General features: G+C 44.5%; 1 protein-coding gene across 7 annotated transcripts in view; it reads left to right on the top strand.

Moving 5' to 3' along the window:
• Nucleotides 1-13,081, top strand: part of Dclk1 (doublecortin like kinase 1) — a 283,576-nt gene extending 270,495 nt beyond the window's left edge. For 6 of the 7 annotated variants that reach the window (XM_013118991.3, XM_013118992.3, XM_005077890.4 and 3 more), the window contains one exon: nt 7,631-13,081. In XM_013118991.3, coding sequence (XP_012974445.1) covers nt 7,631-7,795 — 165 coding nt within the window. In that variant the 3' untranslated portion in view covers nt 7,796-13,081. Of the gene's footprint in view, nt 1-7,619 lie in introns of all 7 variants that reach the window. The other variant, XM_040754407.1, reaches the window with a different exon arrangement.
• Nucleotides 13,082-14,672: the final 1,591 nt, after the last annotated feature.

Here is a 14,672-nt window from a genome sequence, read left to right as displayed (position 1 = left end):
ACCGCAAAGGCTTGAGCTTTGGCGACAGCCCTTAAGAGAAGGGAGTTTGGTGGCAGAAAGCCTGGGGTTTGGAGCCAATCTTTCTTGCACCCTTTCCAGTCCCAGCCCCAAAACAGAATTCAGGAAAGATTGCCTTGTGTTCTCCTCACTGCCTAGCAAAGAGAAAACTGATGATCACTGAGGTGGAGTCATGAGTTTCCCTAGTACTGTCCTCAGGGGAAGCAGCTGACTTTCACTGAGCTTTTGCGACAGCTCCCTCCACTCAGGTGTCCAGAGCTGAAAGTGACAATGGAGAGCATTGCTGCAACAAGTGGTAGGGTCTTCTTCCTGCTGTCGTTTTTTTTAAGTTTTATTAGAACACGGTTACAGCCATTCATTGACAGGTTGCCGGTGGCTGCTTATGCCCTGCTGTGACACATTTGAAAACTGTATCCTAGAGCTGAATGACCTGAAACCCGAAACGCTAGCCTATCTGGTCCATTGCAAAATGTCTCCTGACCCTGTGTTTAAGTGTGAAGGGTGGATCTACATTGAAAGCACCATCTATTAAAAATGGAAACCTCATGAGACTAGTAATAGGAGCTATTTGAAATGCTATCTTTGCTAAATTAATGAATAGTTGAACCCCAGAGAAGAAATTTTTAGGTTGGGTATGTTTTTAAGGAGGTAGAGTTGGGGTAACCAGACCACATCTAAGATACTCTAGTGTTTTTTTTTTCATTTTTGCAAGCCTTTTGGCTAAGCTAGAATTGTATTTACAATAAAGGCAGCTAGCCCCAAATACAGACCTAGCTTGTTTTTATTTTTTCTCAGATTTGTGAAGGACAAACCCTGTCTGTGGTAATTCCTTAGCTCGCTGGTGTGGTAAGGAGCAGACCCATAGAGGTTCAGTGTCTCTTCCATAAGGAAATCCAAGGCTGCAGAGCAGATGAAGGAAGTAAATTCCAGCCCCAGGAAGCCCACGCTCAATGTCCTGCAAAGGCCACCATTGCAACCCTCTAGTGAGAGGCTGTGGAGATGGGAGAGCCAGGCTAGTTGAGATCCTTTTAAGTACCTTGTCTCAAGGTCCTGGGTCTGATCAAGTTAGGTCAGCCTTCCCAGGAAAACGGGAACTAATACTTCAGAAAGTCACCTTAAGGAAGCTGCATGGAAGGCTGCTTGGCTCTATCCTGTATAAGCCTCCTTTTGCCATTTTAATGGTGACTTTTACTCTAGGGAAAATCTATGCCAATGTCTCCAGGTACTTTGCATTTCCTGGCAAGCCCCCCCCCCAGGAAACACCAGCCAAACAAAACAGAGCAGTAATAGCATGACAATAAATACAATAAAATGAGGAGGGATACCGGATCGATTTGTTAGTTTAATTTTAATGGCAGGCAAATTATAACGTAGTCCCCACAGAGTGAGGGTAAGCAAGGAGCGGTTTCCTGAGATTAATGCCCCAACCTCCTAGGTAGTATGAATAATGGATGGACTAAAAGGCAAAATGCACAATAATGTTCTTTTATTAATGAAATGAAGACTCGTTGTGATGGCTGGCAATAAATTAGGAAAAGCCAAAGAGGGAAAGTCATCAACACTTGCGCCTTTGAAAAATGTAGTTCCTTAAATCCAATAATTACCGCCATGACAGAAGACATAGCCGCGCAACAGAAATGAAGTACATCCCTCGCGAATCCTGCCTGCATTGCAGAGTAGAAATATTTTCCATCCACAGACTGTAAGGTCTCTTATTTACTAGGAGAAAACACAGCCCATTACAGTCGATTGATGGTGATATTAAGTGTTCTGGTGGAATTTCATAGGTGAACCTTTGAGGATCAGGCATTGGGAGGCGCCCCCCACTTCAGGACACACACATGGAAATCTAGAAGGCAGCATAGGAAGGAGTCATGCCCAAGGTCCCATCATTAGCTGAGCTAGGACAAAAAGCTAATTTTCCCAACTCCTGCTTCCGAGAGGACTAAGCCAATGCTTAGACAGGCCTTACAGAGACGTGTGACGCCTCCTAGCTGCAAAGACAAAGCTGATATTACAGGTTCATATCCTGCCCAGCCTGCTCCCACATGGTAGCATTTCCCTCTTTAGCACTGTGCAAGGACCCGACAGATAAAAGTTCAGTTCACTTGTGCATATTTTCAAATTTAGTGTCACGAACGGGACTTAAAATATCCAAGTAGACTGTGGAGCCCAGGCTCACTCAGTATCAACAGAAGAATTCACTAGCCAAGAATTCTCCTGTTTAGACAAGGGTTGCCTTTTATTTCAGTGTGACAAGCCAAGAAACAGGAGAGCTATTAATTCCTTTTTTGATTTCTAGCTATGTTTTGTGCAGTTGCCTGAGTTGCTGTGGTAACTAGCATATTACAACCATCCATCACCTGCTACAGAGGCAGCCAGGGGCTTTGCCAGAGTCAAAAGCTAACAGTTTTAGATGGGTATTCGCAGTGCTGCTTCTATATAGGATGGACCCTTATTAGTCCGTTTCTCTGTATCATTTCATTTTCCAATGATACGTTCTTTCAACCAAGCTCCCCAGTACACAGCATGGGGACCAGGACCACACATGCATTTGAAGTAACGCATACTTGGTTACCATGGTCAGCCTGGAAGAAAGTCCTAAGGGGTCCTGGCCCACCTCTAACCTGTGGTCATTAACTCCAAATGTGATACTCCAGCCTTGAGATTCTCTTAGGGGCCCTTAATGAAATGGAGGCTCACTGAGGAGACTCGTGGGATTTCAGTAGCAAGTCTATTCGTGCTGGTTCCAACAAAACCACAAGCACTAAGCAGAGTAAATTACAAAACAAATCTGTCAGGAAATCTTGCATGCTAATGGGACATCCAGCCTGTGCCTTAAGACAGGCAGTGAGGAGGAGACATTGAAACTCTTGAATGATTGATTAAAAAAAATAGATGAATAAGTATAGTTGCCTCTCAGCCATTCAGAAACAGCCCGGAATTTAAATGTCTGACACAACACTTCAGAGGACAAATCAGGCTTCAAATGCTGAGGGGAGGGTTTCCAGTTTGACACATTTGCACTGCAGTCTCTCTTGAGAGTCCATCACGACAAGTAGTTCTATTTTCTTGCTGAACTTATCATTTCTGAAATGCTAAGGGGGCTACATGACCCAGCTGTAACTAGTAACTGGACGTGTTTCAGAGGTGTGCTAGTTTTGAAGGCTCTAATTAAAAATCCCAAGGAAATCACAAATGGCATAGCACTGTGATCAGAAACTGCAGTGGGCAAGTGCATGGATAACAGAAAAAAAATGATTTTCTGTTATATGGGAATAATTTTGCTAATATTCAAAACAGATTAGATGCTGAAGTATTGACTTTACTTATTTCTTGCTTTGTAATTTTGTAGCACTGTCAGGAGTTCTGTTTTATAATGCTATTTAGAAAGTGCATAATCACTTAAAATAATTCTGGACTGAATTAAGAAGTGTGTGATTGTGATACATGCCCAGCCAGTATGCCACAGTCAGATAAGTATTCTGGAAGTTTCTGGTTGTAGCAGAGAGGAATTTACGTGAAATTTGAGGCAATCTACACAAAAAAGGCGGTAAGAAGCCAGTGTGCAATTAAAGGCAAAAGGTTTGGTCAAGAACGTTCTTGCCAGAGGAGGTTAGGGGGTGATTCATGCTCTGCAGTAGATGAATTGTGACTGGGTCTTGGGGAACACACACACAGGGCTGGGCCGAGGAGAGGTCGTGTCAGGGAGGAGCAGCTTCAGCCAGGGTGCAGACAATCAAGTGAGGTTGGAGGTTTACCAGCGGACTGTTTTGATGGCATGGGAAGAACACCCGGACCAGACTAGTTGACACACAAACAACACTTGCTATTGTGTATGACCTAGTAGGTCTGTGGGTAGGTTCTGTCTCTGATGGCAGGTAGAGAGTGCTCATTCAAAACCCAGCTCCCTTCTGTCCTTCACGCTTCTCTCCCTGAGTTCTCTGAGCCCAGTGTCGTGTGGTATTGACTTGAGAAGCCAACATCTGGGAAACTGGCATTCGTTAACGAAGATAAAATTCCAGAGACACTTTCAGGGTGTCTTGTTGGCTTGGGTCGGTGTCTGTCCTGATCCTGTCAGCTTAGGCTCGTTTCTAGCGGCAAGCCCACTGCTTCCCCTCTCATAGATTTGGTAGGGCCACCGTCACTGGAGTCAGCATGGGAGTGGAAAGGTGTCCGAAAAGAAACTAAGGCAAAAAGGTGATATTCTAGATGAGCCACTGCTAGAGGGACCCCGATGGGTCCACTGACGTCACGGATCAGTTCTGAGTAGTAACAGGAACCTGACCCTGGAAAACTTTACTGTCGGTGCATTGGCAAGGCTGGGCCAAGGATTTAGACTTTATGAGGAATTGTAAATAAACTGGACCTTGTGAAAATTGACCTGTCAGCTGCTTGCAGGATGTACTGGAGATTGGGTACCCCAGAGGGAAGTGGGTGACCTCTGATGGAACACTTCATATTTCAATGGCCACAAAGTTCATAATGTATCTATTGTGTGCTGTGAACTGTGGAGAGTTCAGAGAAGTCACCTAAGACTTGATTATGGCCCTTTATGGAATCTATAAGATGGGGGAAGAAAACAGTCCGTTACAATTTATGCAGGACACTCGGTAGATGCACTACATGCCACATTGTTGTGAGAATGGGGATGGACACCATTAGGAGTAAAATACACCACAGTCCACAGAGCTAGAAACAGAATGTGCTGGGGTTCAGGGAGCAGAGGCTATGGGTAGAAATTCCCTCTGTGCAGTCTTTGGTTTCAGCTGTGGATTACCCTCGTTTTTGTGGTGAGCACTGGGTCTAGGAGGTCACAGTCCTCCAGATTCAAAGTGGCTTGGACTGGGTAGATCCTGAATTATTGTTCCTCAAGATTTTCTTGATCATCATCAAGGGGGTACCCACAGCATTTGGCATTGGATACTGTCTGCGGCCAGCTTCCCCTGCTACTTGGGATAAGAACGGAGATGGAGTCAGCTGTACACACAGGGAGGCTCTGCTTTATCCTGTTACAGTAGATTGCTTGCTTGGGCCTTGTGCAAGAGGCATGAGATATACTCTTAGTGTGGTACCTGAGCAAATCCTTCTACATACAGAGCCTCAACCTCAGTCCTATAAAGGACAGCGCCCTGGGCAGAGATGCTCTGGACAGCTCTTTCACTCCTAAGCACCTATAAATCCAATAGAAACTGCCTTTTGACCCTTACTCCAGAGCATACAATCAGGACCAGTACACCTTTCCAAGAAGTGCTGTGAAATGTGGGAACACGGAAGCACCCAGAAGGTGACCATTTAGAAGGCGACTAATTAGAGACATAGGCGGGACATGGGGAACTTAAGCAAGACAGAGAAAGGCTTCCCTAGGCAAAGGAGCAATCAGGGAGACAATACGATCACCCCAAGAGAATCTGAAGAGAGGAAGGTTCGAGTGAGAGGGTCGTCTGAGCACAGGCTCACCGTGAGCACCACCAGCTTCCGTATTTCTGGAGAAATGCCCTCTTTCAGTGGCTTGTGACTTAGAGCAGCTGAACACACAGCTAATCGTAGCCATCTAAGGGAGATGAAGAACTAAGTGTTTGAAGGTCCATGAGAATTCATCAGGGAGAATCACAGTCCAAGTCTACCTCCACAAGTCTGTGATTGCATTGTTGCACAAGGATATGTGCCAGGCAAGAGCACAGATCAGGTGGGGGGGGGGGATTTCTGAGTCAACTTGTGACGGGGCATGCCTTTGCTTCCATCGCTTAATTTTAAAATCTTATCCTGCATCAAATTACAAAGACAAAAAGAAAGTGTCTCACACCTCTGCAAGTCTTAGCTGCCTAAACACTTTCAAACATCGAATTTTGTCTGCAGCAATTCTGTGAGTGTGAGAAGAGGCCATGTCTGCCTCTCTCGTAAGGACGAGACTGAATGAATAGGCCACACAGAGCAGTGCACGGTCCCTGCACGCCTTTCCATGGCTGACCGACCGCCTGTGCCTCCCCATCAGCATTCTGTCCAGAGCCAGGGAGCTTTTCATCCGCAGAAAGGTAGAAATACAACTATATCTTTTATGGCCACGAGACGAGTTTATATTACCCTTGGATTAACTACAGAATGCTTTTTATGTCAGACAGACTAAATAGACATCTGTTTTCCACAAACATCCACCTCCGCACAAACAGAGCGTTCTCCGTTTGCTTTGAAAAGCAAAATGCCATGTGTTGTGACTTTACAATGTTTTAAATAAAGTTAGGAATTTAGGTTTGGGAGGCTGACATTTTCATGAAATCAGTGGGTATGAGACCCAAAACGAGACATATGAGGTCCTTTAAAAATTCAGTGACGGGCAGAATCAAGGCAGACATTTCAACAGTGGCCATTTGGATTGTGTTTTAGCCGTTCCGTGAAGAGAGAAGTGAATTATTAAAGTTTATCACCCTCATTGGCTTCTAACACTGTTACTCAGTGTGTGCTTGGTTTTAAAAGTGGAAACTGCTCAGCCTAAGTAAGCCATTTACTGCCTTGGTTCTACACGCTGTCTCTATTTCGCTCTTTATTACTTCATTTTGGAACTTAGATTGCTTTCTTTTAGATGCAAGATTGTTCTAATGCTATTCTGCAATCGTATGAGGGGCTTAGTTTTCACTTTGTTCTCAGAACCAGGCTGGCTATAAATTTATCTCAGTTCTTTGAAGAAACCAACAGTAAAATTTCCAGAGGAAAAAATGGCGGCAGATATCCTCGCAGAGGGAAAGTCACCCTCTTAAAAACAGAACAGCCCCCAGGCTTTTGGGCAAGGACGCCTCCACCCCCCCACACACCCCCCCGTGACCCGTGCTCAGTATTTTTCTCCAGGCTCTGTGCCTGCTCTTCTGCTCCCTGTTAAGGTTTCGCTATAATGGGCCCGTCCCTCCCCACACCCACTAAAGATGAGATGACTATGAAATGAAGTCACACTGTATCCCTGTACTGATGTTGTAATTACATCAAGGGTTACAGCCGGGTACCACTTCCCAGAGATCATCTTTGCTAAAAGTGGGCATAGAGACAAGGGGCTGGAATTCTCCAAGAAGACAAAACAAAAAGTCACTTTTATGAAAATGGACTTTGTAAAGTGAAACCCATAGAATGCAGTCCTTTCAGGCACTGGCTTTATTAAAATTCACCCTGCCCCTCCCAAGGTTCTGCCGTATCCCTCATCAAGAGACAATAAGATCACTGTGAAACTTGCTAACACAGCAGGAAGAGCTTGTTCCCACCTCTGATGACTTCGTCACCATCCAGCCCTATCATTCCTGTGCCCTAAGCTGCCTGGTGGCCAACGTGGCCCAAAAGGCTTTCTTACCTGTCACACTAAGGACTGAAGCTCACATTTAGTGTGGGGATGACTCTGAAAGTCACTGGGTGATAGATACGAAGCTGGTAAGCCCTGGGTGGGTTGCAACCTGAGACATGGCCTGTGCCTGCTGACTTCATGACCCAAAAATGGTGACTGCTGACATAAGTAAGTGGTGTTGGGCAGCTTAGCTTGGCCAGCACACTTTCCAACTGCAAAGCATCTCCAGTCTCTCCTGCCATGCCCCCTGGCCTAATTGTCCTCTTTCTCATTTTATGCCCCTGCTAGACCACCGCTCTTGATAAGGAGAGGCAGGTTTTCCGACGAAGACGCCACCAGGATGTGATGAGCCGCTCCAAGGCACAGCCAGCTCCACCAGAACTCAACTCGGAATCGGAAGACTACTCCCCCAGCTCCTCTGAGACTGTCCGCTCCCCCAACTCGCCCTTTTAATAGGACCCTTTTACTCAAAGTCCTAGCTTAACCCTTTAAGACTCTGAGACTCCCCCTCCCCCAAACTTCTGTAAAACAGGTTCATCTGATCTATCTAGCACTCAATGCTTGAATGGCAGAACAGAAAGTATGTTTTGGGTACCTTTGTAGCAAGTTCCCTTTACTGAATGAGAAGGCATGTGGTGTTTGTGACGATGGTAATTTGCTGCTAATAGGGGTCCTTAAAGGGTTAAGGTTAATTTGCAAATTTTTTAAAACATAGAAGCAATGAATGTTTTCATCAGTCAAGCTAGGATCTGCAATATGAACCAGTACATGTTAGCCCTCTGAGTGCATAGAATTTTCTTTAGAATCCTTGCTGGAGACTTTTTTCAGAACCTTAGGTATATTCATACACATTTCTTGATTTTGCTGCAGACCAAGGGGCATCATTAAGACCCTAAAATGTCCACACAAGGAGAGCATGGAGGCTGATCCACTGTGGATCTTTCTCTGTGGGTGTAGAATGTGGCAGGCTGTGTAAGGTCAGCAGATGCACCCCTCATTCCTAACGATCTTCTGAAGAAGGGGGACCCTTCGCCTGTGAAGCAGAGCTAGTAAGCTCTGCTTTCATTGGATGGGAACTGGGTTTGTGGCAGCTCCACTCAAGTGATTGGCAGTGTCTCTCCCTGTCTCCATGAAAAGATGTGCCGAGGACACCCCTGAAATGCTGCTTCCCCATTAGCTGCTGCTAGTGCCAGGCAGAACCTTGGGGAACCACCTAGCCCTGGCTTGTGCTTGGTGAGTTGGGATCTGTCTGCTCAGGATCAGAAAAGATCTAGAAATTACTGGTGAAAAGAGCAATAAATTACCAGGTGCTCTACGGGGCTGGAAATCCACCCAGCAAGGGAAAGCAAGGTCCTGTGGTTGTGGTTTTTTTCTTCTCTGCTGTTTTTCCACAGGACTGTGGCAACCAGTGTGAAACCAACACAGATCATGAAAGATCTTGGGCGAGAGGCAGGTGCTTTGCAAAGCAGCCGAAAAGAAAGTGCAGCGGGCCACACAACCCAAACGCTTCTGAAAATGGGCTTCATGGAAATAAACCCATTCCATGAGTTAGGCACCTGCAAATCTCCCAGAAGACATGTCGGAGGCTGAAACTGCCACTCCCACTCACGAATCCCTTCAGTATAACGTGATCTTTAGCCACCCAGGAGAGATGTGTTGCTTTTGTAGTTTGGGGTCAGGGCCTGATTGAGACTGGTTCTCCACACTCCTGTTACCCAATCTGTCTCCCTAGACCTGAGTTTCTTTGGGAACTGATCACATTTCGGGCTTGTTGCTTCCTGTTCAATGTGTCCGTGCCCCCACAGGGACTCAGGGGTGTCTGGGAGGCAGAGCTCACAACTCAAATGTTCCCCTAATATTTTCTCAGCTTTGACCTAGGGGAGAGAGCAGAGTGATAAACTCCAGAATGGCTACAAGTGGTCCTTATTTTCTCATTCTTATTTTGAATGTATTTTAATGTCCTGAAGGTTAGGAACAGCATTTCCATTGTCTTTACTTTCAAGCTCCACACCAACCTTCAAATCATGTTCTGTGCACATATAAACTTTTAAATGACAGAATCCCACATTTCCTGACCATCCACATTTAAATCCACATCTATTTAGCCTTTTTTTTTCTTTTAGAGAGTCCAGAAACGATAGCATATAAAATCACAAAATGGTGTAAATCAGCATATTATTTAAATTGGTGTTGGGAGTAGACAAGGCACAGACCACCAGGAAGGGTGTTGATTTGTAGACAGAGTTCGTATTGGTGAAGGGCCTAGAACTGGTCGGAAGTCACTACTTTCTCTGGAACAGAAAAGCAAAACACTTTTCTCCTAAGATTAACAAGCAGTGGTGTAGCTGGGCCTCAACTCCATGTATGTAACTGTAAAGTACCCTCTGGGCAATAGCAGAGTGCCCCTTATCCTTTCTCTGAATTACCGCTTTCCCCTGGTTATTAACATAGGGCCACAGCATCCAGGGCTCCAGGCCCATGGTGCAGGGCTCTGGCTTTTGTCTGTCATCATTTAGGGGAACTTGAGAGGATTTCTCATCATGTTGCAGAAGGGCAGCACAGAAGTCAGAGCCTACTCAGAAGGAAGATCGCAGCACAACCCTATAGAGTTTCGGTGATCTTTTCTGGGTAAATAGGGGGATGTGACCTGTCAAGGAGGAAGATTGATCAATTGGATGGAGTGCGGTAATCCAGCCATCTTCCCATCAGTGAGCTACCGAGATCTTAGACGCCAGAGGTGTAACTCAGAGGGTCAACAAACAGGCACTCATGGAAGACTCGGTGCACCTAGATTGCTTTGGTTTTAGCCAACACTAATTTTATTTCCCCTTGACCTTCTCGGACTAGTTCCAGTTTGAAATAGTTAAGTGGTAGTATTCTTTGAATTTTTATAGTCAAATCAATCTTATTTTTTATTGTGTGTATCATAGAACAACTATGTGCCATTACGGCTGTGTACCTCTGCAATTGTCCACTTGTCCATCATGACTGTTTGCATATTTTTGATTGTTGAATATAACTCTATGGTGGTAGTCTGGTGATGGGAACGGCCCTTCCTTTACTAACAGGACCAGCCCTGTGGTACTTAAAGGCAGTTTTCAGTCTGAGAGCAGAGTAGTTGAGCAAACCTTCCTGACAGTCAATTCTATAGATGAGAGCCATTCGTATTAATGAATACATTTACCCCTCAGCGTTGTAGCAGAAACCACTTTATTTGTCATAGCCAATAAATATGTGACTTGTTCCAAACCATTAGAAGGTAAAGTTAAGAACTTCAGTCCCTGGAAATGTCTGGCCAGACACTCATCTAAGTCGCACATGGTGTGTATTAGCATAAGCAGAGGAGGGAATGTGAATAAACAAGGGAAAACACTTGACGTTTTGTGCTCACTGAGACTCTCCTACAACCTGCTTAGCTCGCTTAGGAGTGGAGGCTAACAGGCCTGTCAGATACTGTTGAAAGAGAGCAGTGTATCTGTGAGTGAAGGCTAAAATTGCAATCCTTTACCCTTTGAGGCATATTTTCAATTGGGAAAAAAAGAAAAAAAAAAGGAAAGAAAAATTGGCTCAGAGGGTCTCAGAGCTACCGAATTACCGGGACTCGAGCGCGTTAAATCACGGTTGTTTGCTGGCCAAAGACAACTCTATCGCCTCTGCCGAAGTGCGGCTGAGCTGAGGGAGAGCTTCCTCCACATTATTGCATTGCCTCTAGCCCTTCTCTGGGTAAAGCCCTGTCAGCATTCCCATGATAAACTCCCATTCTGGAAGGTTTTTAATTTGACCATAAAAATGTGCCTCAGGGCGAAGCTTGCCCATACTGAAGACTGGTGGGCACATCTCACACTTCTTAACTTCTTCTCAGCTCCTGAGGAAAACTCAACACCAGGAACTCTGGTGTATGCTGCCTTCCTTGTGTTCAGGGCTCTTGGCATGCCCCGGGATCCAAGATGGTAGTTTTAACATAATGACTCATTTGGACATGCTTTAAAAAAAATGGATCACCTAACATATAGTATAAAATATTTTTTATTATTTGTAAATCTTTTTAAGATTACTATGTGGTTTTCTCTTTCTTATTTTCCTTCTTTATTTTTTTTTTGTCAAAAGATTTTTTTTAAGAACTTGAAGTTGATCAGCTCAAAGGTCCCCTTTTCCCCGTGAGCTGCCTGCCGCTTCCATTGGTAATTTGGAAAACACCTCCCTGGCCCAATAGAGCTTTGTTTTGAATGCTGTGTGAGGGTTAGACGCATGTCTCTTTGGAAATCTGGATTTCCAAGTTTAATCGTCAGATCTCATGAAGCCACTCTCGTCTGCTGGGAGAATAGTGGCTGAAAGTGCCCCCCACAATTAACACTTTTGTCAACTTATATTGGAAACCAGCGGAAAACAGCTCTTCATACTCTCCTGTTTAAAGGCAAATAAATCAGGGAAACTTGAGGACATATGAAACATTTGATGACTGCAAAAGTGCTTTACAATTGGGCTCTACGGTGCTTACACATGGAACAGTTAAGAACTGGGACCCCGGGACGTCAGATGGAGTCTTTAGTTCGTATGTAATTACATACAGATGGGGGAGGTGCCCTGAGCTGCTCTTTTGTTTTTTAATCATCTCAAATATGCAGCCAGCCAGCCAGTAGCTTTAAGGGTCATAAACCGGTGGGAAACAGGAAGTCTAAGGTAGACGTTTAGAATGCCTCTGCTGGGGCATTTTTGTTTGTTTGTTTTTGTTGCTGGCACTAACAGGGAGGCCTCTGTGGTCATTTTTCAGTAAGTGAGCATCCAAGTGGCCGGTGTGGTGATCGTGAGGTTTGCCCATGGAGACAAATGAGGGATAGGGATTCATTGTTTTCCATTAAGAAAAGGCAATCTCTCTCAACTGTACCTGTAAATTTCCTCAACATTTTTTCTTTGTTTGTTTGTTCTTGGTCAATTAAACTGAGCCCCCTTCACGTCACTTTGATGTAAACTTGTATATTTTTGACTGTGACATACTTTAATTAATTTAAAGTAATTAGTGCTTAAGCCTTCAGAACTATGGTGTTAAGAGTAGGATTTTAAAGTGGTGTTACACATCCTAACAAGTTCAGTTCATCCCAAGTCAATCAGCTGTAGGGCGGAACAGACCTTGACTGCTTCTCTGGGGCAACTTCTCACTTGTCCTTGACGTTAAATCCTGGGTGTATTCAAAGAATAAATAAAAAGAAATTGAAACTGGCCCAAGGTTAGAGTCATATCCTTGACAACTTTTTAAAAAAATTTTATTAGGAAATTAATATTAGCCTTTTTCATTCTGACTGAAAGAAAATTATTAAAGGACTAGTTGTGCGTGAAATTAAATAGTATTTTGCTTCTGCATACTAAAGAAGTGGACTGGGGACTTGACACATTTAACAAGTTTCCCGAAAAGTTTTGATTTGGAGGAAAAAAAAAGAATCCAGCGTTTCCATTCTGACTTCGTCACTTGCTGCATGGATCAGATGGCGTAGGTTAGTGTCTGGTTTTGGAATCCCAGTGAAATAACTTTCAAACGATTTGTACCCATGATTAAAGGTGGAATGAGACCCATTTCCCCCCACCCCTGTCCTTCAGTTTAAGCTCATAAATTGTAGGTGACTGTGGAATGAAATCATCTGTGATATATTATGTTCATTTACCAAATGAGCTCTTTTGATGTTGCCTGTTTTTATGTAAAACACGTTCTTAAACTAATAAAGTAATATCTCTTGGTGTACACAACGCCCTTCGCCACTGGGCCAGCTATTCCGTTTACACTGCCATCATGGAGTAAAATTTCATTTCAGTTCAATCCAGAATTGACACATTCAGTCCAGAGTGGAATAAGCCAGCTGTGTTCAGGGTTGGGGGGCAGGGTATTCTCTATAGGAGGCTTTAACAATTAGTCATGCGGTCAGAATGTGGCTTTCCCACATGTCCACCGCGGCACAGTGTGTATTTCATGAGCATAATTCAAAAACAACTATTCCAAAAATGTCCCTTTTCATATATTGCCTTCCTGGCTGGGCCAGTGACTTGGACAAACACAGAGAAATCAAATACTGTTCAGCCTTATTTTATCCTTCAACTGACACGCACAAGCTCACCGGAAGAGGCTGCCATTTTGTTTTGCTTTCCCATAGGTATTCCACATAATTTTTTCTAAGGTCACAGAGCTGTATGACGGAAGAAAGTTCTTTCCTATTGTGGCTTCAGTGCCCAGAGACTGAAAAGTCAGCCAGCGAGAGTGACTACAGGTCCCCTGGTGTCACTTTTACAAATACCTTTTTTGTGGATATCACTTTTATAGTATTTTATGAATATCTCCAAGCCCTTGTAAAATTAGCAGTCACCTTCCTTGCCACCCGTGGGCTGTTGAAGCACCTGTCTTCCCCTTTGCTCTCTATGGAGAAATCACTGGGTCTTTTCTGAACTCTTCTGGCAACTTCTATGAAACAATGACCAAAGTGATTGCTTCCTAAGGACCTTTATCTTGTTTTATGAGACTGGTGGTCTTGACAAGGATCCGCCATTCAAACATAGGAGGAAAGTCCTTGTCTCAGCTCTGGTGTTGAAGATGACCAAGCTGCCACATGTGGGTAACTGGGAGGGAATAGCCTTCCCTGGCTGCAGCCTGATTGGACTGGGGAGCTGGAAAAGCGGGACGTGTTGTACACAGAGCGGGCAGTTCCAGAAACAGAGGTAAGTGGGCTATGAGAAACAGGTATGGAAGCATCGTGGAATTTTCCACATCACATCTCCTGAAGAGAATCAGAAAGGCTTTCCTCTGTCTTAAGAGGTAGCCTGAGCCTGGTCCAGTCTTCTCAAAGAGGGGCACTAAGACAAGACATGGGGCCACACCCAGCCAGCTGGAACAGCCAGATCCATGCTGGCCACCAGCACTGTGACAGATGTCCAAGCCAGCTTGCCTACACTTCAAATCATTCATTCAAGTGTTTCTTGAGTGAGTGCCAGAACTATGGATGATGCTTTATTTGGGCTTAGCAAAACAAATAAACAAAAAACCATTGCCTGTTTTATTTTTTGCTTTGGGTCAGAAGCCTTGGAAAACCAGAAAACATACTTGGGCTGACAAAGATGCCATTTATTGCAATTCTTAGTTCAGCATACAGATGACCCGTCTACACATAGCAAGGCCTTGTATGTTTACAACAACTTTGATTCTTGAAAAGGTGTGTCTGCCATCTGCCCTTGTGGTAGTACTCACCCCATGGTGCTCTTGGCTTGGCTCCTGGACTCCTGGGCTCTGAGGTAGACGGCATCCGAGAGTTCTCCCTGCCATCTGGAATCTGCACAAGATTTTAACTTCTTA

This window comes from Mesocricetus auratus, unplaced genomic scaffold (genome assembly GCF_017639785.1).
Source record: "Mesocricetus auratus isolate SY011 unplaced genomic scaffold, BCM_Maur_2.0 Super-Scaffold_100011, whole genome shotgun sequence".
Classification (NCBI taxonomy): domain Eukaryota; kingdom Metazoa; phylum Chordata; class Mammalia; order Rodentia; family Cricetidae; genus Mesocricetus; species Mesocricetus auratus.
This window is presented reverse-complemented; position numbering and strand designations above follow the sequence as displayed.